The sequence below is a fragment of the Somniosus microcephalus genome, chromosome 4 (genome assembly GCF_052327205.1).
Source record: "Somniosus microcephalus isolate GS21.2 chromosome 4, FLI_Smic_1.0, whole genome shotgun sequence".
Classification (NCBI taxonomy): domain Eukaryota; kingdom Metazoa; phylum Chordata; class Chondrichthyes; order Squaliformes; family Somniosidae; genus Somniosus; species Somniosus microcephalus.
Genome location: NC_140990.1, coordinates 94,526,814 through 94,552,532, shown reverse-complemented (window position 1 = coordinate 94,552,532; position 25,719 = coordinate 94,526,814). Strand labels below are relative to the sequence as shown.

Below are 25,719 nucleotides of genomic sequence, written 5' to 3'. Positions count from 1 at the left end.
CCACATCCTCTTTCCTCTTAGCATTTTGAAGCAAAGAAAGATCTTGCATTTATACAGCCCCCCTCACTACCTCAGCAGGTCCCAATGAGCTTTACAGCCAGTATTTTTTTTTTTTTTTTAATATAAAGTGCAGTCACTGTTGTAATGCAGAAAACGTGGCAGCCGAAGGTTGTGAGGAGGTTGGGGGAGAAGGACAAGGAGGTCGGGGAAGGTCGGGTGAAAGGATGGGGAGGTCGGTAGAGTTCAAGGGTAGGTCGGGAACGATGGGCCCTCGACCTAGACACATCAGTTGTCATGCTCTCTTGCGAGCATGTATTGGGATATCGTGAGTTTTCCCGCGATGACCGTGTTTGCTTCCGGTGGACACGGCTCTGCGCCGGAGTGTGCACCCGGAGAATCGCCGCCCGTCACCTGCGCTCCAGGTGTTGGGGGGGGGGGGGGGGGGGGGGGGGGAGAGACTTGGCAGCGATGCCAGAATGACAGGCGGGACAGGTTAGACTCGCCCGTCCACCGGGACAGAGCGCTCCCCCACACTGGCTTTTGTTACCTGTGACTGGGGGCGTTCTTTTGAACCTCAGCGAGGACCAACTTCGTGTTCGACACCTCGCCGTCTGTGAAAACAAAGAGCTGGGAGAGCAGAGGAAGAGTTACCGGGGGCGGAGTGGTGGGCAGGGACCCGAGAAATATCCGCTCGCTTCACCCTTTACTCACTCGAACTTTCTCCACCGCTTTTCTGAAGGTGCTGCCCATTCGTGGAGTCCAGCTCCCTGGCCGTCATCCACAACCCCATCGCCCCTGCCCCCGCTGACTCACACACACTCGAGTTCGCAGACATTAAGATCTCACAAGCAACAATGCGATTATGACCAGATCATCTGTTTTTTAGTGATGTTGGTCGAGGCATAAATATTGGCCCCAGGACACCAGGGATAATTCCCCCGCTGCTCTTCCAATAATAGCCGTGGAATCTTTTACGTCCACCTGAGGGGGCAGACGGGGGGCCTCACCTGAAAGACGGCACCTCCGACAGTGCAGCGCTCCCTCGTTGCGAGCACCGGGAGTGTCGGCCCTGGAATATGGGGCTCTAGTCTCCGGAGTGGGGACTCGAACCCATGACCTTCTGACTCAGAGGGGGAGAGATCGTTACCTGACCGAGCCACGGCTGACACCGACAGGTCGCGTGAGGCAGTGTCGCAACAAAGGGTCCCAGACTCGACCTTTACTCAAACAAGAGCGAGCGTGGAGCCGCTCCCTTCCTGCGTCACTCTGAGGTTGTCCCTCCGGCTCTGTGGCCAGGGCTTGGCACTTTTCAAATTAACAAACTTCTCGGTGAATCTTCCCGCACTGGCCATTCAGAGCCATTACCTGCCGCGGGTGCCCTGGTTTACAGGGCTTGTTGTAAATGGCGGTGAGGGGCTGGAGGATCTCGGTCCCGCCCATGTCTGCCTCGATGCCTTTCAGTTTCTCCAGCGCACTCTGCATCGACTCCTGACTGTACTCGATGCTCTCACTGCACGAGAGAGAGAGAGAGAAAGCATGCGTTAGAGGTTTGGAGCGGGCGGTGACACATGGGGCCACGCGACGTGGTGTAACCGGGACGATACGGTTCAGATTTTGTCAGCCTGGCTTCCCAGGCCCTCCCGCCATCCACCGCCCCGACAAATCCTTCCTCCTGCCTGACCCCCTCCCTCAGCCAAAGGACTTGGGGATTCCCCGGTGTCTATGAGCACTTTACACTCTGTCAGGAAAGGTCAGTGTCTGACCCACTGCCCCACCCAATCCCCCTTCAAAAGAGAGAAACGAGACCTTCATGCCCCTCTGTCTGGGGCTGGATTTGACCCCAGGTCCCAGAGGGTGAAAGGTCAGTGTCTGAACGTGCTCTGTGGAGGCGACCTCTCATCCTGTGTAAACTCATCCTTGGGCGCCCATCATAGTTTCCCGTCACTTGAAGAAAATTCCCACTTACGGGAAGAAGGAGTCAAATTTGCTTCCGAATCCGTAAATGTTGAAGAAGCATCCCATGGGCAGGCTCTTCAGGAGGAGGAGCAGCGTGTCCTGTCGGAACAAACTCCTGGTTAGTCTCAGCATCAGCTTCAGCTTCCAGCTCTAAATGTTCCTAACTTCCCACTCTTCCGGGGGATTCCCCCCATTACCCATTGCTTCACCCCCAGGCTGTGACTTAGGCCAGGAGCACACACAGACACATTGGTTACACAGTCAGTGATCCTTACCCTGCTGAATGAACAGTGACTCTGTACAGTTACACAGTCAGTAACCCTTACCCTGCTGAATGAACAGTGACTCTGTACAGTTAGTCAGTAATCCTTACCCTGCTAAATAAACAGCGATTCTGTAGTTAGTCAGTAATCCTTACCCTGCTGAATAAACAGCGATTCTGTAGTTACAGTCAGTGATCCTTACCCTGCTGAATGAACAGTGACTCTGTGCAGTTACACAGTCAGTGATCCTTACCCTGCTGAATGAACAGTGACTCTGTACAGTTACACAGTCAGTAATCCTTACCCTGCTGAATGAACAGTGACTCTGTACAGTTACACAGTCAGTAATCCTTACCCTGCTAGATGAACAGCAACTGCACATATCTTCCAAATGTTCTGGTTGGAGGGGCACTACATTGGCGCTCTTGTCTGCACACCGGTCACAGGAGACTCCTGGCTGTGCTTTCCCAGTGTGGCCATTTGCCGTCTACAGTCTATGCCAATGGAAGCACACCACCGTAGGAACACTCTCGCACGTACTCAGGGCACTCGGTTATGGAGCCACTCGGCCACTGGTGTCACCTGTGCCTGCCGCCATATCTTAAACCATCAGAGTCTAGCGATGTCAATTCCCATCTGGGGTAAAAAGCTAATTTCCCAGTCAACCCCTCTGCCAATTTCTCACAATGTTGCTTCAGGCTGTCACAATTACCCCTCCCCAGATTATGCCCCCCACCTCTCCCCAGGTTACCTTCGCGCTTCGGATACGACTGGGCCCGTCAAAGTCGTTGGACATTGCGCAACCCATGCTTCCGGAACGATCCACAAGGAAGATGAACTCCCCGGACGCAACCTGGGAGGATTTCTCAGGAAAACTGGGATAGAAGTTGACCATGACCGTGGGGTCTCCAATCAGGCTCCCTGAATAAAGATAAAACAGGAGCAGAATTGGAGATTCTCGAAAAACAGCAAACGCGGGCTCCCTCCCTTCATCCCGCCCAACCCCAGCATGACCCCTAACCCAGGCCATTACCCAAGCCCATCCACAACCCAGCTTGTTCCTCTACCCTAACTCAGCCCACCCCAACCTAACCTGCTCCTAACCCATTCTCTCCCTCCAGACCAGCCCTAACCCAATCCGCGGCTAACCCAACCCATCCTACACCTACTCCAACCCACCCCAACCCAACCTGCACCTAACCCAGCCAACCCCGAACCCAACTTGTCCCTAACCCAACCTCTCCCACTAGCCCACCCCTAACCCAAACTGTCCCTAACCCAGCCCACCACTAACCCAACCTATCCCTAACCCAGCCCACCACTAACCCAAACCTGTCCCTAACCCAGCCCACCACTAACCCAACCTATCCCTAACCCAGCCCACCACTAACCCAAACCTGTCCCTAACCCAGCCCACCACTAGCCCAAACCTGTCCCTAACCCAGCCCACCACTAACCCAAACCTGTCCCTAACCCAGCCCACCACTAACCCAAACCTGTCCCTAACCCAGCCCACCACTAGCCCAAACCTGTCCCTAACCCAGCCCACCACTAACCCAACCTATCCCTAACCCAGCCCACCACTAACCCAAACCTGTCCCTAACCCAGCCCACCACTAACCCAAACCTGTCCCTAACCCAGCCCACCACTAACCCAAACCTGTCCCTAACCCAGCCCACCCCTACCCCAATCTGTCCCTAACCCAGCCCACCACTAGCCCAAACCTGTCCCTAACCCAGCCCACCACTAACCCAACCTATCCCTAACCCAGCCCACCACTAACCCAAACCTGTCCCTAACCCAGCCCACCCCTAACCCAAACTGTCCCCAACCTATCCCTAACCCAGCCCACCACTAACCCAAACCTGTCCCTAACCCAGCCCACCACTAACCCAAACCTGTCCCTAACCCAGCCCACCCCTACCCCAATCTGTCCCTAACCCAGCCCACCACTAGCCCAACTTGTCCCTAACCCAGCCCATTCTGAACCTAACCCAGCCCACCTCTAACCCAACCCGCACAGCGGCTGACCCGGGAGTGGCGTGAGCAGCGACGCCCGACCAGAGCGGACCTGCGTGAGGTACAAGCAGCGCGGCAACTTTAAAAGGAGGAGCGAGGCGAGGCTTACCAAATCAGCAGCAGGGGAGAGAGGTAAAAAGTAATCAAAGTGTGACGTCAGCAGGAAGCAGGTAAGTGATTGGTTGGTGAGTATTTCTCTCTTTTTTAAACCTGAACTCTGATTTATAGTTTCTAAGGTCTCTCTGGTGTAGCGGGTACTGTTGGTAAACTATTTAACTGTAGTGTAATTAGTGGGATTGATTAATTAATTGAATTTAAATTAAATCAAAGGGCAAATCATGGCAGGACAGCCCGGCCCCGTGATCTGCTCCTCCTGCGATATGTGGGAACTCAGGGACACTTCCTGTGTCCCTGACAACTACGTGTGCAGGAAGTGCACCCAGCTGCAGCTACTGACAGACCGCATTGCGGCGCTGGAGCTGCGATTGAATGCATACTGGAGCGTTCACGATGCTCGGGACATCGTGAATAGCACATTTAGGGAGTTGGACACACTGCAGGTAGAGGTTGGACAGGAAGAAAGGGAACGGGTGACCAACAAGCAGAGTACTAGGCACAGGCAGGTAGTGCAGGGGTCCCCTGTGGCCATCCCCCTCTCCAACAGATACACCACTTGGAGTAATGTTGGGGGGGGGGATGGCTTATCAGAGGAAGGCAGCAGCAGCCAACTTCCTGGCACCACAGGTGGGTCTGCTGCACAGAATGGGAGGAAAAAGAGTGGTAGAGCTATAGTAATAGGGGATTCAATTGTAAGGGGAATAGATAGGCATTTCTGCAGCCGCAAACAAGACTCCAGGATGGTGTGTTTCCTCCCTGGTGCAAGGGTCAAGGATGTCACCGAGTGGCTGCAGAACATCTTGGAAGGGGAGGGTGAACAGCCAGTTGTCGTGGTGCATATAGGCACCAACGATGTAAGTAAAAAGTGGGATGAGGTCCTAAAAGTGGAATATAGGGAGTTAGGAGGTAAATTAAAAAACAGGACCTCAAAGGTAGTAATCTCAGGATTGCTACCAGTGCCACGTGCTAGTCAGAGTAGAAATAGAAGGATACTTCAGATGAATACGTGGCTAGAGGAATGGTGCCAGGGGGAGGGATTCAAGTTCCTGGGACATTGGAACCGGTTCTGGGGGAGGTGGGACCAGTTCAAACCGGTCTGCACCTGGGCAGGGCTGGAACCGATGTCCTAGGGGGTTTGTTTGCTAGTGCTGTGGGGGAGGGTTTAAACTAAAATGGAAGGGGGTTGGGAACCTGAGCAGGGAGACAGAGGAAAGGGAAACAAGGATAAAAGCAAAAGATAGGAAGGAGAAAAACAAAAGTGGCAGTCAGAGAAATCAACGGTTTAAATCAAACGTGGCCACAGTAAATAATAATTCAAATAGGTCTAAGAGAAAAAAAAAAAACAAGCCTGAAGGCTTTGTGTCTTAATGCGAGGAGCATTTGTAATAAGGTGGATGAATTGGCTGCGCAAATAGAGGTAAACGAATATGATTTGGTTGGGATTACGGAAACGTGGCTCAAGGATGGCCAAGACTGGGAACTCAACATCCAGGGGTATTCGATATTCAGGAAAGATAGGCAAAAAGGAAAGGGAGGTGGGGTAGCATTACTGGTTAAAGAAGGGATTAACACAATTGTAATGAAGGATATTAGCTCTGATGATGTGGAATCTGTATGGGTAGAATTGAGAAATGCTAAGGGGGAAAAAAACATTAGTGGGAGTGGTATATAGACCTCCAAACAGTAAGGCGGAGGTTGGGAATGGCATTAAAAGGGAAAATAAAGAAGCGTGCAATAAGGGCACAGCAGTCATCATGGGTGACTTTAATCTACATATAGATTGGGCTAACCAAATTAGTAACAATACTGTGGAGGAGGAATTCCTGGAGTGTTTAAGGGATGGTTTCCTGGACCAATATGTCGAGGAACCAACCAGAGATCAGGCCATCTTAGACTGGGTATTAGGTAGCGAGAAAGGATTAATTAGCAATCTTGTTGTACGAGGCCCCTTGGGTCGGAGCGATCATATGATAGAATTCTTCATTAAGATGGAGAATGAAGTAGTTGGCTCAGAAACTGGGGTCCTCAATTTAAATAAAGGAAACTACGATGGTCTGAGGAGCGAGTTGGGTAGGATTGATTGGGGAATGCCACTCAAAGGGTTGACGGTGGATAGGCAATGGCAAACATTCAAAGACCGAATGGATGAACTACAGAAGTTGTACATCCCAGTTTGGCATAAAAATAAAACAAAAAAGGTGACTCAACCGTGGCTAACAAGGGAAATTAGGGATAGCATAAGATCCAAGGAGAGGACATACAAATTCGCCAGAAAAAGCAATAATCCTGAGGATTGGGAGCAGTTCAGGATTCAAAGGAGGACAAAGGGATTAATTCAGAAAGGGAAAATAGAATATGAGAGTAAGTTTGCAGGGAACATAAAAACTGACTGTAAAAGCTTTTATAGATATGTGAAAAGAAAAAGATTGAAGTAAAGCATAGGTCCCTTGCAGTCAGAATCGGGGGAATTTATAATGGGGAGCAAAGAAATGGCAGGCCAACTAAATACATATTTTGGTTCTGTCTTCACAAAGGAGGACACAAATAACCTCCCAGAAATACCGGGGAACATAGGGTCTGATGAAAGGGTGGAACTGAAAGAAATCAGTATTTGTAGGGAAATGGTGTTAGGAAAATTGATGGGACTGGAGGCCGATAAATCCCCAGGGCCTGATAATCTACATCCCAGGGTACTTAAGGAAGTGGCCCTAGAAATAGTAGATGCATTGCTGATCATCTTCCAGAACTCGATAGACTCTGGAACAGTACCCATGGATTGGAGGGTAGCTAATGTTACCCCACTATTCAAAAAAGGTGGCAGAGAAAAAGCGGGGAATTATAGACTGGTAAGCCTGACATCGGTAGTGGGGAAAATGCTAGAGTCCATTATAAAAGATGTAACAGCAGAGCACTTGGAAAGCAGTGACAGCATCGGACAAAGTCAACATGGATTCACAAAAGGTAAATCATGCTTGACTAATCTACTGGAATTTTTTGAGGATGTAACTGGTAAAATAGATAAGGGAGAACCAGTGGATGTGGTGTATTTGGACTTTCAGAAGGCTTTCGATAAGGTCCCGCATAAGAGATTAGCGTGCAAAATTAAGGCACATGGGATTGGGGGCAAGGTATTGACTTGGATAGAGAACTGGTTGGCGGACAGAAAGCAAAGAGTTGGAATAAAAGGGTCGTTTTCCGAGTGGCAGGCAGTGACTAGTGGGGTACCGCAAGGATCGGTCCTAGGACCCCAGCAGTTCACAATATATATTAATGATCTGGACGAGGGAATTGGATGTAATATCTCCAAATTTGCAGACGACACAAAGTTGGGTGGGAGGGTATGCTGTGAGGAGGATGTCATGAAACTCCAGTGCGATTTGGACAGGTTAGGTGATTGGGCAGAAACATGGCAAATGCACTATAATGTGGATAAATGTGAGGTTATCCACTTTGGTGGCAAAAACAGGAAGGCAGATTATTTGAATGGCAATAGATTGGGAGAAGGGGAAGTGCAAAGAGACCTGGGTGTTCTTGTGCACCAGTCGCTGAAGGTAAGCATGCAGGTGCAGCAGGCGGTTAAGAAGGCAAATGGTATGATAGCAAAATACTGCAGATGTTGGAAATCCGAAATAACAACAGAAAATGCTGGAAAAACTCAGCAGGTCAGGCAACATCCGTGGAGAGAAATTTGAGTTGACGTTTCGGGTTTGACCCTTCTTCAAAACTGGAGAGAAAAGGAACTAGATCGAAGGCAGGGCTGCGATCGGACAAAAGAATAAAAGAACCAAAAGAAGTAAAAAGCTTCTAATCTCTTTTACTTCTTTTGGTTCTTTTATTCTTTTGTCCGATCGCAGCCCTGCCTTCGATCTAGTTCCTTTTCTCTCCAGTTTTGAAGAAGGGTCAAACCCGAAACGTCAACTCAAATTTCTCTCCACGGATGTTGCCTGACCTGCTGAGTTTTTCCAGCATTTTCTGTTGTTATAAGGCAAATGGTATGTTGGCCTTCGTAGCAAGAGGGTTCGAGTACAGGAACAAGGATGTCTTGCTACAGTTGTACAGGGCCTTGGTGAGACCACACCTCGAGTATTGTGTGCAGTTTTGGTCGCCTTATCTGAGGAAGGACGTTCTTGCCATGGGAAGGAGTGCAACGAAGATTCACCGGGCTGATACCTGGGATGGCAGGAATGACGTATGAGGAGAGATCGTGTCGATTGGGCTTATACTCACTGGAGTTTAGAAGATTGAGAGGGGATCTCATCGAAACCTACAAAATTCCGTCAGGCCTGGACAGACTAGATGCTGGAAGGATGTTCCCGATGGTCGGGGAGTCCAGAACCAGGGCTCATAGTCTAAGGATAAGGGGTAGGACATTTAGGACTGAAATGAGGAGGAATTTCTTGACCCAGAGAGTGGTGAACCTGTGGAATTCTTTGCCACAGAGGGCAGTGGAGGCCAGTTCATTAAATATATTCAAGTGTTGGATATATTTCTTAAAGCTAAAGGGATCAGGGGATATGGGGAGAAGGCAGGGACAGGGTACTGAATTTGGATGATCAGCCATGATCTCATTGAATGGCGGAGCAGGCTCGAGGGGCCGAATGGCCTACTCCTGCTCCTATCTTCTATGTTTCTCTGTTTCTATGTCCCTAACCCAGCCCACCACTTAACCCAACCTGTCCCTAACCCAACCGGTCCCTCCAACCTACCACAACTCAACCTGTCCCTGATCCAACCCCACCCCCTAACACAACCTGTCCCTAACCCAGCCTCTCCCTCAACCCCACCCCTAACACAACCTGTCCCTAACCCAGCCTCTCCCACCTCTAACCCAGCACCTCCTGCACCTAACCCAGCCCACCACTAACCGACTCTCCTTCAACCCCACCCCAAACACAACCTGTCCCTAACTCAACCTCTCCCTCCACCCCAACCCCAGCATGACCCCTAACCCAGGCCATTACTCAAGCCCATCCATAACCCAGCCTGTCCCTCCACCCTATCTCTACCCCTAACTCAGCCAAACTTGTCCCAAACCCAGCCTCTCCCTCCAGCCCACCCCTAACCCAACCTGTCCCTGACCCAGCCTCTCCCTCCAGCCCACCCCTAACCCAACCTGTCCCTGACCCAGCCTCTCCCTCCAGCCCACCCCTAACCCAACCTGTCCCTGACCCAGCCTCTCTCTCCAGCCCACCCCTAACACAACCTGTCCCTGACCCAGCCTCTCCCTCCAGCCCACCCCTAACCCAACCTGTCCCTGACCCAGCCTCTCTCTCCAGCTCACCCCTAACCCAACCTGTCCCTGACCCAGCCTCTCCCTCCAGCTCACCCCTAACCCAACCTGTCCCTGACCCAGCCTCTCCCTCCAGCCCACCCCTAACCCAACCTGTCCCTGACCCAGCCTCTCCCTCCAGCCCACCCCTAACACAACCTGTCCCTGACCCAGCCTCTCTCTCCAGCCCACCCCTAACCCAACCTGTCCCTGACCCAGCCTCTCCCTCCAGCTCACCCCTAACCCAACCTGTCCCTGACCCAGCCTCTCCCTCCAGCTCACCCCTAACCCAACCTGTCCCTGACCCAGCCTCTCTCTCCAGCCCACCCCTAACCCAACCTGTCCCTGACCCAGCCTCTCCCTCCAGCTCACCCCTAACTCAACCTGTCCCTGACCCAGCCTCTCCCTCCAGCCCACCCCTAACACAACCTGTCCCTGACCCAGCCTCTCCCTCCAGCTCACCCCTAACCCAACCTGTCCCTGACCCAGCCTCTCCCTCCAACCCACCCCTAACCCAACCTGTCCTTGACCCAGCCTCTCCCTCCAGCTCACCCCTAACCCAACCTGTCCCTGACCCAGCCTCTCCCTCCAGCCCACCCCTAACCCAACCTGTCCCTGACCCAGCCTCTCCCTCCAACCCACCCCTAACCCAACCCGTCCTTGACCCAGCCTCTCCCTCCAGCTCACCCCTAACCCAACCTGTCCCTGACCCAGCCTCTCCCTCCAGCCCACCCCTAACCCAACCTGTCCCTGACCCAGCCTCTCCCTCCAGCTCACCCCTAACCCAACCTGTCCCTGACCCAGACTCTCCCTCCAGCTCACCCCTAACACAACCTGTCCCTGACCCAGCCTCTCCCTCCAGCCCACCCCTAACCCAACCTGTCCCTGACCCAGCCTCTCCCTCCAGCTCACCCCTAACCCAACCTGTCCCTGACCCAGCCTCTCCCTCCAGCCCACCCCTAACCCAACCTGTCCCTGACCCAGCCTCTCCCTCCAGCTCACCCCTAACACAACCTGTCCCTGACCCAGCCTCTCCCTCCAGCTCACCCCTAACACAACCTGTCCCTGACCCAGCCTCTCCCTCCAGCCCACCCCTAACCCAACCTGTCCCTGACCCAGCCTCTCCCTCCAGCCCACCCCAACCCAACCTGTCCCCGACCCAGCCTCTCCCTCCAGCTCACCCCTAACACAACCTGTCCCTGACCCAGCCTCTCCCTCCAGCCCACCCCTAACAACCTGTCCCTGACCCAGCCTCTCCCTCCAGCTCACCCCTAACACAACCTGTCCGACCCAGCCTCTCCCTCCAGCCCACCCCTAACCCAACCTGTCCCTGACCCAGCCTCTCCCTCCAGCTCACCCCTAACCCAACCTGTCCCTGACCCAGCCTCTCCCTCCAACCCACCCCTAACCCAACCTATCCCTAACCCAGCCTCTCCCTCCAGCCCACCCCTAACCCAACCTGTCCCTGACCCAGCCTCTCCCTCCAGCCCACCCCTAACCCAACCTGTCCCTGACCCAGCCTCTCTCTCCAGCCCACCCCTAACCCAACCTGTCCCTGACCCAGCCTCCCCCTCCAGCCCACCCCTAACACAACCTGTCCCTGCCTCTCCATCCAGCTCACCCCTAACACAACCTGTCCCTGACCCAGCCTCTCCCTCCAGCCCACCCCTAACCCAACCTGTCCCTGACCCAGCCTCCCCCTCCAGCCCACCCCTAACACAACCTGTCCCTGACCCAGCCGCTCCATCCAGCTTACCACCACCCCAAGCAGCCCCCACACCCGCCCATTCTGCCTCCCTCCGTCCAGTGTGCCCATCGGGCAAACCATCACCCATTTACCTGGTGCCGCAGACTCCACTCCGGCCTCGACGATGGCGCTCGGTTTGTGAACATTTTCGTAGTAGATCAGCAGCTCAACATCCTTATCAAACTTGTGTCCATCCGTCAGAGACAGCTGGGGGTGAGGATCAGAAACCGGTAATCAGACACAGAATGAGAGACACCAGTCAGTGTACAGATACCTCCCTGAGGGAGAGGGACTAAGACACACCAGTCAGTGTACAGATATCACCGAGGGAGAGGGAGCGAGAGACATCAGTCATTGTACAGATATCTCCCTGAGGGAGAGGGACTAAGAGATACCAGTCAGTGTACTGATACCTCACTGAGACGCTTGCGTCTGCGTTCACTCGGAGGTCGAACTCCAAACCATCATCAATACCTTCACCGAAGCGTACCAGAGCATTGGCCTTACACTAAATATCTGGAAGACAAAGGTCCTTTTCCAACCTGACCCCGCCACACAGTACTGCCCCCCAATTATCAAAATTCACAACAAGGCCTTGGACAACGTGGACCACTTTTCATACCTCAGGAGCCTACTGTCAACAAGGGCAGATGTCGATGACGAAGTCCAACACCGCCTTCAGTGTGCCAGTGCAGCCTTCGGTCGCCTGAGGAAGAGAGTGTTTGAAGACCAAGACCTCAAACCCAGCACGAAGCTCATGGTCTACAGAGCAGTAGTGAAATCCGCCCTCCTGTTTGCTTCAGATACATGGACCATGTACAGCAGGCATCTCAAAGCACTGGAGAGGTACCACCAATGCTGCCTCCGCAAGATCCTGCAAATCCATTGGCAGGATAGGCGCACCGACGTCAGTGTTCTCACTCAGGCCAACATCCCCAGCATCGAAGCTCTGACCACGCTCGATCAGCTCCGATGGACGGGTCACATTGTCTGCGTGCCCGATACGAGACTCCCAAAACAAGCGCTCTACTCGGAGCTCCAACACGGCAAGAGAGCCCCAGGTGGGCAGGGGAAACGCTTCAAGGACACCCTCAAAGCCTCCTTAAAAAAATGCAACATCCCCATGGACAGCTGGGAATCCCTGGCCCAAGACTGCACAAAGTGGAAGAGACGCATCCAGGAAGGCGCCGAACGCCTTGAGTCTCTTCGCCGGGAGCAAGCGGAAGGAGCACACGTCAACCCAAGCACCCCGCCCACCCGCCCCTTCAACCACCGTCTGCCCCACCTGTGACGGAGACTGTAGGTCCCGCATTGGACTCATCAGTCACCTGAGAATTCATTTTTAGTGAGGAAGCAAGTCATCCTCGGTTCCAAAGGACTGCCTAAGAAGATCTCCCTGAGGGAGAGGGACTGAGAGACACCAGTCAGTCTACAGATATCTCCGAGGGAGAGGGGACTGAGACACCAGTCAGTGTACAGATATCTCCCTGAGGGTCGAGTCTGAGGCACTGACAATCCATCCCCCTTCTGTTAGTTTCCTGGTGAACAGTGGCAACTCTGTTGGACGGAGTATCAATCAGGAAATAGTTGAGGCTTGTAATAAGGGAACATCTATAATTATGGGGGATTTTAACTATCATATTAATTGGACAAATCAAATTGGGCAGGGCTGCCTTGAGGATGAGTTCATTGAGTCTATTAGGGATGGGTTTCTTGAGCAGTATGTAACTGAACCGACCAGGGGGCAAGCAACCTTAGATCTGGTCCTGTGTAACGAGACAGGATTAATTAAAAATGTCCTAGTAAAGGATCCCCTTGGAATGAGTGACCATAACATGGTTGAATTCCATATTCAATTAGAGGGTGAGAAGGTTGGATCTCAAACAAGCGTGCTAAGCTTGAATAAAGGAGACTATGAAGGTATGAGAGTGGAATTGAGTAGCGTGGATTGGGAAAATAGATTAAAGGGTAAGACGATACATGATCAGTAGTGTACATTTAAGGAGTTATTTTACAACTTCCAAAAAATATATATTCCACTGAGAAGAAAAGGGTGTAAAAGAAAAGACAGCCATCCGTGGCTAAGTAAAGAAATTAAGGATAGTATTCGACTAAAAACAAGGGCATATAAGGTAGCCAAATCTAGTGGGAGGATAGAGGATTGGGAAAACTTTAAAAGACAGCAAAAAATAACAAAAAGATTGATTAAGAAAGGGAAGATAGATTATGAAAGTAAATTAGCAAAAAATATAAAAACAGATAGTAAGAGTTTTTATAGTTATATAAAAAGAAAAAGGGTGGCTAAAGTAAATGTTGGTCCCTTAGAGGATGAGGCCGGGAAATTAATGGTGGGAAATATGGAGATGGCAAAAACACTGAATGAATATTTTGTATCAGTCTTTACAGTAGAAGACATTAAGAATATCCCAACACTGGACAAACAGGGGGCTAAAGGGGGGGGGGGGGGGGGAGGAGCTAAACACGATCAAAATCACTAAGGAAGTGGTACTCGGTAAAATAATGGGACTCAAGGCGGATAAATCACCTGGACCTGATGGCTTACATCCTAGGGTCTTGAGGGAAGTGGCGGTAGGGATTGTGGATGCATTGGTAATAATTTTCCAAAACTCCCTGGACTCGGCAAAGGTCCCGGCAGACTGGAAAACTGCTAATGTAACACCCTTATTTAAAAAGGGCAGTAGACAGAAGGCTGGAAACTATAGACCGGTTAGCCTAACATCTGTGGTAGGTAAAATTTTGGAGTCCATTATTAAGGAGACAGTAACAGGACATTTGGATAATCATAATTTAATAGGACAAAGTCAGCATGGTTTTATGAAGGGGAAGTCCTGTTTGACAAATTTGCTGGAGTTCTTTGAGGAAGTAACATATAGGGTGGATAAAGGGGAACCAGTGGACGTAGTGTATTTAGACTTCCAAAAGGCATTTGACAAGGTGCCACACAAAAGATTATTGCTTAAGATAAAAAATCACGGGATTGGGGGTAATATTCTGGCATGGATAGAGGATTGGCTATCTAACAGAAGGCAGAGAGTTGGGATAAATGGTTCATTCTCAGACTGGTAATCAGTAACTAGTGGTGTTCCGCAGGGGTCAGTGCTGGGTCCCCAACTCTTTACAATCACAGAAATCACAGAAACCCCACAGTGCAGATAGAGGCCATTTCGGCCCATCGAACCTGCACCGACACGTATCCCACCCGATCCCCGTAACCCCTACACCAGCACATATCCAACCCTATCCCCGTAACCCCACATATTTAATCCCCCTAACACTAAGGGTCAATTTATCATAGCCAATCAACCTAACCTGCACATCTATATTAACGATTTGGAGGAGGGGACCGAGTGTAACATATCAAAGTTTGCAGATGATACTAAGATGGGAGGGAAAGTAGTGAGTGAGGAGGACATAAAAAACCTGCAAGGGGACATCGACAGGCTAAGTAAGTGGGCAGAGATTTGGCAGATGGAATACAATACTGGAAAGTGTGAGGTTATGCACTTTGGCAGGAAAAATCGTAGAGCAAGTTATTATCTTAATGGCAAGAAACTGGAAAGTACTGAAGTACAAAGGGATCTGGGGGTCCTGGTGCACGAAACTCAAAAGGTTAGTATGCAGGTGCAGCAAGTGATTAAGGCGGCCAATGGAATGTTGGCTTTCATTGCTAGGTGGATAGAATATAAAAATAGGGAGGTATTGCTTCAGTTGTACAAGGTATTGGTGAGACCGCACCTGGAATACTGCGTACAGTTTTGGTGTCCATACTTAAGAAAAGACATACTTGCTCTCGAGTCAGTACAAAGAAGGTTCACTCGGTTAATCCCGGGGATGAGGGGATGGACATATGAGGAGAGGTTGAGTAGATTGGGACTCTACTCATTGGAGTTCAGAAGAATGAGAGGCAATCTTATTGAAACATACAAGATTGTGAAGGAGTTGGATCGGGTGGATGCGGGGAGGATGTTCCCGATGATGGGTGAAACTAGAACTAGGGGGCATAGTCTTAGAATAAGGGGCTGCTCTTTCAAAACTGAGATGAGGAGGAACTACTTCACTCAGAGGGTGGTAGGTCCATGGAATATGCTGCCCCAAAAAGCTGTAGAAGCTACATCATTACATAAATTTAAAACAGAAATAGACAGTTTCCTAGAAGTAAAGGGAATTAAGGGTTACGGGGAGCGGGCAGGAATTTGGACATGAGTCTAGGTTCGGATCGGTCATGGCCCTGTGAGTAGCGGAGCGGGCCCAGGGGCCGTGTAGCCTGATCCTGCTCCTATTTCGTGTGTCTAATGCTGTTAGATTCAGGAGATGGTTCTGTGATAGTGGATTGGTGGTTAGGATCAGATCAGCCATGATCTTATTGAATGGCGGAGCAGGCTCGAGGGGCCGATTGGCCTACTCCTGCTTCTTATGTTCTTATGGTTAGTGAATCAGCACGGTCTCCTACTCGGGCTCATACATTAGCTGCTTGATTTGGTGTAGCGCTTTCTGCCATCTCCCTCACAACAACCCATCTCCCAACCACTGGGCCGCTGCATTGAGCCCCCTCACCTTGGCCGAGGTCTTGTCCTGGGTCAGATACTCCAGGGCGGTCAGCCCGCAGTTGGACTGGACGCAGGAGATCCCATGCGGGCAGTGGAACTGGGCCTCGAGGCCCAAAGTGTAGGGCGGGTCGGCTACCCGCAGAATGTCTTGGGTCACGCTGGGGGCCTGGCCACCTGGGAGGGTCAAAGGTGGCATGGTTAGATTCCAGTCCCAGTCTCGCCGTCTCCTCCCTGCGCTCACACCGTTCCTCAACATGAAACCTGCCATTCCATGTTCCTTAGGCTCTGCTTCCACCAACAATCAGGATATTTAAAATCCAAGCTTGACATCACCGAATCATTACTGCATTAACCCCCATCTTCCCTCAGCTCATTAAGATGAGGCACCTTTGGCCCGGATTCCCAATACCGGGGCTAAAAGGGTTAAATTACAAGGACAGGTTGCAAAGACTAGACCTGTATTCCCTCGAAGATTGATAGATTTTTGTCAGGCAAGGGTATTAAAGATTACAGAACCAAGGCGGGTAGATGGAGTTCATATACAGATCAGCCACGATCTGATTGAATGGTGGAACAGGCTCGAGGGGCTGAATGGCCTCCTCCTCTTCCTCTGTAACAGGTCCAAGGGACAATGCAGAGGGAGCTTTACTCTGTATCTAACCCGTGCTGTACCTGCCCTGGGAGTGTTTGATGGGACAGTGTAGAGGGAGCTTTACTCTGTATCTAACCCGTGCTGTATCTGCCCCGGGCGATTTCGATGCTGACCCGTTGAGTCTGACCCCCGATCGTTGCCGGTATAACTCGAGGAACAGAGCCTCACCTGCCGGCGTGTAGCGGGGGTTGAGAACGGCGGGCAGGACGAAGCGCAGTGCCCCGTCGGCCTCGAGTGCCAGCTCCTGGACGAAGGAGAAGGAGACGCTGGCGCTCTGACCGGGCGGCAGGTTCCCCACGGTGCAAGTGAAGATGTCGCTGCTGCTGCTGTCCTCCTCCAGCAGAAAGCCCTGATGGCCAGAGGAGATCGCGTCGTCATACTCGTCCTTGGCCTGTGTGATGGGCGGGGCCGGCGGAGGGGAAAGAGGAGAAGAAGGAACTGTTGGTTAGAAAAGAGACAATCAGAGACTAGGGTCGGCAACCCTCCCGCGTTGTCCTGGAGTCTCCCGGAATCCTAACTCGCAACCCCCCCGCAAGAATCCCCGCCTCGGGAACCCCCGCCTCCCCGCAGGACCCCATTTGACCTCCGACCCTTCCACTCTCCCGGCCCCCGCACCCCCCCAATCAATCTCCCACCTTCTGTTGCTCCTTAACCACGGCCACAATCTTCTTCCCATCCACCGTGGCCTGGAAGTTGTAGACTGCGGCATCACTGTCCATGGGGAAGACGAAGACGGCTTCCACGGGATTGGTCTCCTCATTCCAGTACTCCAGGCTTGCAGAGACATCGGCCACAAAGCCCGTCACCTCCACCTCCACCGAGATACTCCTCAGGGGGACTGCGACCGGGAAGAGAACAGCACGGTGAGGGGAGTCAGCACTGGGGGCCAATGGGCCCAACACCTTCTCATACACTCCCATTGTACACAATCCCAATGGACCCAACCCCTTCCCATACACTCCCATTGCACACAATCCCAATAGACCCAACCCCTTCCCATTCACTCCCATCATACACAATCCCAATGTACCCAAGCCCTTCCCATTCTCTCCAATCATACACAATCCCAAGGTACCCAAGCCCTTCCCATTCTATCCCATTGTACACAATCCCAATGGGCACAACCCCTTTGCATTCTCTCCAATTTAAAACGGTGTTCAACAGAGTCCAGGAAAAATACATTCCGCTAAAAAACTAGGGCAAGCTAAACACTAATGAGACACCATGGATGAATAAAGACATAAGGGCAAAATTGAGGGTAAAGAAAGAGGCATACACTAAGTACATGGACAGCAGGGGAGAGAATGACAAGGGAGAATATGAAGAGATTAGGAGAGAAGTTAAAAAAAAATTAGGAAGGCAGAGGAACTATATGAAATTAAATTATCAAGGAACATAAAACAATTAGAAAAATATTCTACAGGCACAGAAATAAAAAATGGAAAGTCGGGATGGGAATCGGGCCACTAAGGGATGGGCAGGCAGCAATAGAGAAATGGCCGAAATATTAAATTACTTTGCTTCAGTATTTACCAGGCAGACAGATCAGGTGGACATGACATTGGAAGATGAGATTAGAAATGATATAACCACATTTAAAATAGAGGAAAAATATTAAATAAACTAATCAAACTCAAAGAGGATAAAACCCTGGTCCGGATGGATTACATCCGCGTATTTTAAAAGAATCTAGGGAAGAGAAAGCAGAGGCACTATTACACATATTTAATAATTCATTAGAACAAGGTGTAGTGCCAGAGGACTGGCGGATAGCTAACATAATACCTATATTTAAGAAAGGAGATAGAACATGTACAGGGAACTATAGACCAGTCAGAGCAGAAAAATAATGGAATCCCTATTAAAAGAAGAAAATAGAAAAACATCTAGAAACCAAAAATAATAATGAATAGTCAGCATGGACTTCAAAAGGGAAAGTCTTGCTTGACCAAGCTCATTGAATGCTTTGAAGAGGTAGCAGAGAGAGTAGACAAGGGTAATGCAGTACAAGTAATTTATCTAGATTTCCAAAAGGCTTTCGATAAGGTACCACATAGTAGACTAATGAATGCGGAGTCAGGGGACAAGTAGCAGAATGGATAGCTAGCTGGCTTCAAGACAGAAAGCAGAGAGGAGTAAAGGGTAGCTGTTCAGAATGGCAGAAGGTGGAAAATGGGGCCCCACAAGGATCAGTGCCGGGACCAATGTTGTGCACAATTTATATTAATTATTTAGACTTTGGAATCAAATACTCAACTTTTAAATTTGCAGATGACACCAAATTGGCGGGGGGGGGGGGGGTGGGGGGGGCAGTGGTTGCAGGGGGACAGTCAATACTGCAGAGGACCTTAACAAATTACAAGAAGACACGAATAAACATGCAGAATAGGCATATAGTTGACAAATGGATTTCAACACAGGTAAATGCAAGGTATTCTATTTTGTAAGAAAAATAAGGAGGTCACATATTACTTGGAAAATAAGAATCTAAATGGGGTAGAATCATAGAATGGTTACAGCACAGAAGGAGGCCATTCGGCCCGTCGAGCCCGCGCCGGCTCTCTGCAAGCGCACTTCAGCTAGTCCCACTACCCCACCCTTTCCCCATAGCCCTGAAAAATGTTTCCCTTAGTTACTTATCCAATTCCCTTTTGAAAGCCGTGATTGAATCTGCCTCCACCACCCTTTCAGGCAGTGCATTCCAGATCCTAACCACTCACTGCGTAAAATAGTTTTTCCTCATGTCGCCTTTGGTTCTTTTGCCAATCAGCTTGAATCTGTGTCCTCTGGTTCTCGACCCTTCCGCCAATAGGAACAATTTCTCTCTGTCTACTCTGTCTAGATCCCTCATGGCAACCTTTCTAGTACCTCCTCTATTAATACTTATCTCATCCAGTATCTCCACTACCTCCTCTTTCATTATGACTTTGGCAGCATCTTCTTCCTTGTCAGCTGTTGTGTATGTACCTTTAAGGGAATAACTGGTCTCAGACTGCAGTACCGGCAGTGACCACCCCTGTATAAAAGGCCCTAGCAGGCTTCTGTAGTTTCAGTTTCAAGCTGCCTCTTGTTCAGCAAAGTACCTGTTAAACTGTTCTCCCGAAGTCCGTGTATTATTGAGGTGCGGACTTTACATCAGCTATGCCCTCTGCCTCCATGCTAAGTCTCCTTTTTGGTCCCTAATCGGCCCCACCCCTCCTCTTAGTACCTGTTTATTATTTATATGCCTATAGAAGACTTTTGAATTCCCTTTTATGTTGGCTGCCAATCTATTCTCATACCCTCTCTTTGCCCCTATTTTCTTTTTCACTTCCCCTCTGAACTTTCTATATTCAGCCTGATTCTCACTTGTATTCTCAGCCTAACCTTTGTCATAGGCTCTCTTTTTCTGCTTCATCTTACTCTCTATCTCGGAGCACAAATACACAAATCACTAAAAGCAGCGACACAGGTTAATAAGGCAATAAAAAAACGAAGCACTAGGGTTTATTTCTAGAGGATACCTGAAATGTGAGGTTATACCTAGGCTTGAGTGGAGCATAAACGCCGGCATGGACTGGTTTGGCCGAATAGCCTGTTTCTGTGCCTTATATCGTATGTAAACCGAGCAGGAAAGGATGAACAGGCTGGGTCTCTTTTCTCTTGAAAGGTGAAGGCTGAGAGGTGACCAAAGAGAGGTCTTTAAAATCATGAAAGGATTTGATAGAGTGGATAGAGAAAGAGTGTTTCCACTTGTAGGGTAGAGCAAAACCAGAGGCCATCAATATAAGATAATCACCAAGAAATCCAATAGGGAATTCAGGAGAAACTTCTTTACCCAGAGAGTGGTGAGAATGTGGAATTCACTACCACAGGGAGTGGTTGAAGCGAATAGTGTCGATGCATTTAAGGGGAGGCTGGACAAGCATATGTGGGAGAAGGGAATAGGGGGTTATGCTGATAGATTTAGATGAGGAAAGATGGGAGGAGGCTCGAGGGGAGCATTAACGCCAGCATGGACTGGTTGGGCCAAATAGCCTGTTTCTGTGCTGCATATCCTGTGTAATCCATCATACACAATCCCAATGGACCCAACCCCTTCCCATTCACTCCCATTGTACACAATCCCAATGGACCCAACCCCTTCCCATTCACTCCCATTGTACACAATCCCAATGCACCAACCCCTTCCCATTCACTCCCATTGTACACAATCCCAATGCACCAACCCCTTCCCATTCACTCCCATTGTACACAATCCCAATGCACCAACCCCTTCCAATTCACTCCCATTGTACACAAACCCAATCGCCCCAACCCCTTCCCATTCACTCCCATTGTACACAATCCCAATGCACCAACCCCTTCCAATTCACTCCCATTGTACACAATCCCAATGGACCCAACCCCTTCCCATTCACTCCCATTGTACACAATCCCAATGCACCAACCCCTTCCCATTCACTCCCATTGTACACAATCCCAATGGACCAACCCCTTCCCATTCACTCACATTGTACACAATCCCAATGGACCCAACCCCTTCCCATTCACTCCCATTGTACACAATCCCAATGCACCAACCCCTTCCAATTCACTCCCATTGTACACAATCCCAATGCACCAACCCCTTCCAATTCACTCCCATTGTACACAATCCCAATGGACCCAACCCCTTCCCATTCACTCCCATTGTACACAATCCCAATGCACCAACCCCTTCCCATTCACTCCCATTCTACACAATCCCAATGCACCAACCCCTTCCCATTCACTCCCATTGTACACAATCCCAATGCACCAACCCCTTCCCATTCACTCCCATTCTACACAATCCCAATGCACCAACCCCTTCCCATTCACTCCCATTGTACACAATCCCAATGGACCAACCCCTTCCCATTCACTCACATTGTACACAATCCCAATGGACCAACCCCTTCCCATTCACTCACATTGTACACAATCCCAATGGACCCAACCCCTTCCCATTCACTCCCATTGTACACAATCCCAATGCACCAACCCCTTCCAATTCACTCCCATTGTACACAATCCCAATGCACCAACCCCTTCCCATTCACTCCCATCATACACAATCCCAATGGACCAACCCCTTCCCATTCACTCCCATTGTACACAATCCCAATGCACCAACCCCTTCCCATTCACTCCCATTATACACAATTTTAATGGACCCATCCCTTCCCATTCACTTCCACTGTACACAATCCCAATGTACCCATACATTCCCATTCACTCCCATTGTACAAATCCAATAGACACAACCCCTTCCCAGTCACTCCCATTGTACACAATCCCAATGGACCCATCCCTTCCCATTCACTCCCATTGTACACGATCCCAATGGACTGATCCTTTCGCATTCACTCCCACTATAAACAATCTCAATGACCCCAACCCTTTCCCATTCACTCCCATCATACACAATCCCAATGTGCCCAGCCCCTTCACATTCTCTCCCATCATACACAATCCCAATGGACACAACCCCTTCACTCCCAATGTACATAATCCCAATGTGCCCAACCCCTTCACACCCATTATACACAACCCCAGTGGACACAACGCCTTCACATTCTCTCCAGTCATACACATTCCCAATGTGCCCAACCCCTTCCCATTCACTCCCACTGTACACAATCCCAATGGATCCAACCCGTTCCCATTCACTCCCATTGTACACAATCCCAATGGATCAAAAGCCTTCCACTTTTCATAGCCTGGAACAAACAAGATATGCGACAGGCTGCTGGGAGCAAAAATTCATGCCCACGCGACAAGAATCGTGTTCTGAACAACTTAGGGGTGTAGAGGTCCAGGACATGGCTCCATGTGGTTACCTCCCTCTATCCGTGGGAAGAATGGGTTAATTTTGTTTCATTCCTTTTTCGTTTTAAAAAAAAATTCATTCATGGGATGTGGGCGTCGTTGGCAAGGCCAGTATTTATTGCCCATCCCTAATTGCCCATGAGGAGGTGGTAGTGAGCCACCTTCTTGAACTGCCACATTGTGTGTGGTGAAGGTATTCCTGTTGCTTGAGCATTGTGTAAACTATACCTATGTTAAGACTTGTTGTTACACAGTAAACAGACAAGTTGCATCTAAAATGGTGCCAGATTCAAATTCTCTTACACCATTCACTCCCATTATCTGCAATCCCAGTGAACCCAAGCCTTTTCCCATTCACTCCCACTGCGCACATAGGAACAGCAGTAGGCCATTCAGCTTCTCAGGCCTGTTCCACCATTCAATAAGATCATACAACACAAAATGGAGGCCATACGACCCACCGTGCCTGTGCCAGCTCTTTAGTACAGCTATGTAACTAGTCCCACCAGTAAATCTCTTCTGCACCCTCTCTAAGGCCGAGACATCCTTATTAAAGTGTGGTGCCCAGAATAGATTAGGAGCATGGGAACAAGAGGATGCCATTCAGCCCTTCGAGCCTGTTCCGCCATTCAATGAGATCATGATGGATCTCCATCCATCCGCCTTTGCTCCATATCCCTTAATACCCTTGGCTAGTAAAAATTTATCAATCTCTGATTTAATATTACTAATTGATCTATCATCTACTGTTTGTTGTGGGAGAGAGTTACATACTTCTGCCATCCTTTGTGTGAAGAAGTGTTTCCTAACTTCTCTCCTGAATGGCCTGGCTCTGATTTGAAGCATTGGCTCGGACGAAAGGTCATCGACCCGAAACGTTAACCCTGTTTCTCTCTCCACAGATGCTGCCTGACCTGCTCAGTATCTCCAGCATTCTCTGTTTTTATTTCTGATTTGAAGGTTATGTCCCTTTGTCCTAGACTCCTCCACCAGCGAAAAAAGGTTTCTTTCCATCTATCAATTCCTTTCAAAAGCCTAAAAACCTCAATCAATCGACCCCACAACCTTCAATATTCCAGGGAATACGAGCTTTGTTTGTGTAATCTCGCCTCATAACCCCAGTGGACCCAGCCCGTTACCCTGTGACCAGTTTCTGGGAGATCCTTTACCTGGGGTGTTCTTCACAGTCACGAGTCCGCAGAGTCTTTCCATGGTGTAGCTGGAATGTGAAAAAGACATGAATAGCGTGGACATTGAATCTGGACCCGCCCCATCAGTCTCCCCATTTGTAACTCACCTTTGCAAGCCACAAAGCTCAGGCCCCACTAACTCATTCAGAGGCTTGCGACACCAGGAGCAAGGTTGTGTTGTTGAGATATCAGCCGCGAGTGCTTAATGACAAAGACCATGTTTAGAGGCTGCAGAGGGTCACTGAAAGTCCCCTCAGGCCCCAGGTACCAGGGCCCTTGGTAGTAGGCCCCAAATATCAGGATTAAGGTACCAGGCCCCAGGCATCAGGCCCCCCCTGTCCCTGGGCTCTTACTGCTCTGTGTGGGGCTCAGTACCAATTGTAGCCAGCCACCCACCAGCTGGAATCAACTAAGGCAGCCCAGATCGGGGGGAGGGGTGTGGTACCTGGGCTCTTCTTGTTCTGTGGGGCACAGTACCACACCAGCCAGGGCTCTCAATCACTGAGATGTGGGGTGAGCCAATATTTATCCCTCAACCAACATTACTAAAAAAAAGAGATTATGTGGTCATTTATCACATTGCTGTTTGTGGGATCTTGCAGTGCGCAAATTGGCTGTCGCATTTCCTACAGTACTCTGTCCCTGGGAGTCTCTCTGTAACTTGGAAGCTCTCTCTGCAACTGGTAGTGTCTCTGTTCCAGGGAATGTTTCTGTAACTGGGCAGGAAAGTACCAGGCAGCTCTAAAGTTAAAGGTTTTAACCAAAGAATGTTTTACCTTCTCTCTCTCTCTTTTCTCGTCCGCTCTGTACACCTCTCTCTTTCCGTCGCTCCTCCCTCGCTCTGTCTGCTGTGCCCAGTCACTCCGTACAGTTTCACTCTCCGTCCTTGCACTGTAACCAGTTCCCGGTTCTTCCCCACTGGTTGCTGCTGACTCACTCTCCCGAGCTGAACTGGTGCCGCAGCTTGAACTGTAGGGAGCGTCTCTCAACCACTGGAGCTTTTTACAATGACATCACAGCAGCCTCTTCACCGTCTCCTGTTCCCCATTGAAGTATTTTTCTAGGTCATTTCCTCGCGTGTGTGTTTGTGTGCATATGTGATATGTGGTGTGGGTTTGTGTAGATATGTGATGTGTGTGCATGTGGTGTGGGTTTGTGTAGATATGTGATGTGTGTGCATGTGGTGTGGGTTTGTGTAGATATGTGATGTGTGTGCATGTGGTGTGGGTTTGTGTGATGTGTGTGCATGTGGTGTGGGTTTGTGTGATGTGTGTGCATGTGGTTTGTGTGATGTGTGTGCATGTGGTGTGGGTTTGTGTAGAGCGTGCATACGAGGTGCGTACCTACATTTGTGGTGTTGTGGAGTATTTTGAACCAACACTTGACACAAGGTTTTCAGATTGATAGTCAAGTTATCTTTATTATTACACCTGGCGTGCCAGGAGACTTCTCCAAATTGTTACAGCATTTTTATACAATGTGACCCAGATAACAAAGCTCTCAGGGCAGTTTGAAATGCTAGACATCCTGTCTCTACTGAGTTGTTTTTAGTCGTCAAAGGTCAGTCTTCTGGATGTGGCCTTTCATGTTAGCAACTGTCTTTCTTACACCATTCTGTGAACTGCCAGCGATGTCATTTTAACTCTTTCCCCACTTCAAGTGGTGTGTGGGTGTGATGTGTAGTGCATGTCTGGTGTGTGCATTGTGGCGTTGCCACATTGGGGAAACACTGTGTGTATATGTAGATAAACCGGTATAATCCCCTTTTAACTGCTGTATTCCCCTCCCCCCGCAAGACAGTTGCAAGCTGAGAGAAATAAGGCACGTTCAGACTTGCCTGCTGCTGTTAGAAGGAAAACCAATCAGGTTCCAGCAGGTGACCAATCCGTGAGTCATCACAGGTTCGCGGGCTTCACGAATTCAGTACTGTATTGTGAGAGTTGGAGTAAAGACCTATTTCTTGTAGCTCGCTGTGTTGCCTATTTCTTTACGCGGGAGACCGTAGTCCCCCACATTGGTGACCCCGAATGTCGGCGGCCGAAGCCCCTGACTCACGCAGCCCTACAGAGGCCAGCAACGACCCGATGCCAACTAGCAGCAGCCTG

At 49.9% G+C, this 25,719-nt stretch overlaps 1 protein-coding gene across 6 annotated transcripts in view; it reads right to left on the bottom strand.

Moving 5' to 3' along the window:
* LOC147119526 (von Willebrand factor A domain-containing protein 5A-like) overlaps nt 1-24,523 on the bottom strand; it is a 52,585-nt gene extending 28,062 nt beyond the window's left edge. For 5 of the 6 annotated variants that reach the window (XM_085985097.1, XM_085985099.1, XM_085985100.1 and 2 more), the window contains exons 1-10: nt 24,391-24,523; nt 23,594-23,643; nt 17,228-17,430; nt 16,761-16,983; nt 15,948-16,114; nt 11,465-11,579; nt 2,971-3,140; nt 1,967-2,055; nt 1,366-1,510; nt 548-627 (exon numbers count right to left, since the gene is read on the bottom strand). In XM_085985097.1, the coding sequence (XP_085841223.1) occupies nt 548-627; nt 1,366-1,510; nt 1,967-2,055; nt 2,971-3,140; nt 11,465-11,579; nt 15,948-16,114; nt 16,761-16,983; nt 17,228-17,430; nt 23,594-23,636 (1,235 nt within the window). In that variant the 5' untranslated portion in view covers nt 23,637-23,643; nt 24,391-24,523. Of the gene's footprint in view, nt 1-547; nt 628-1,365; nt 1,511-1,966; nt 2,056-2,970; nt 3,141-11,464; nt 11,580-15,947; nt 16,115-16,760; nt 16,984-17,227; nt 17,431-23,593; nt 23,644-23,721; nt 23,896-24,390 lie in introns of those variants that run through there. The other variant, XM_085985098.1, reaches the window with a different exon arrangement.
* Between the last annotated feature and the right edge of the window lie 1,196 nt (nt 24,524-25,719).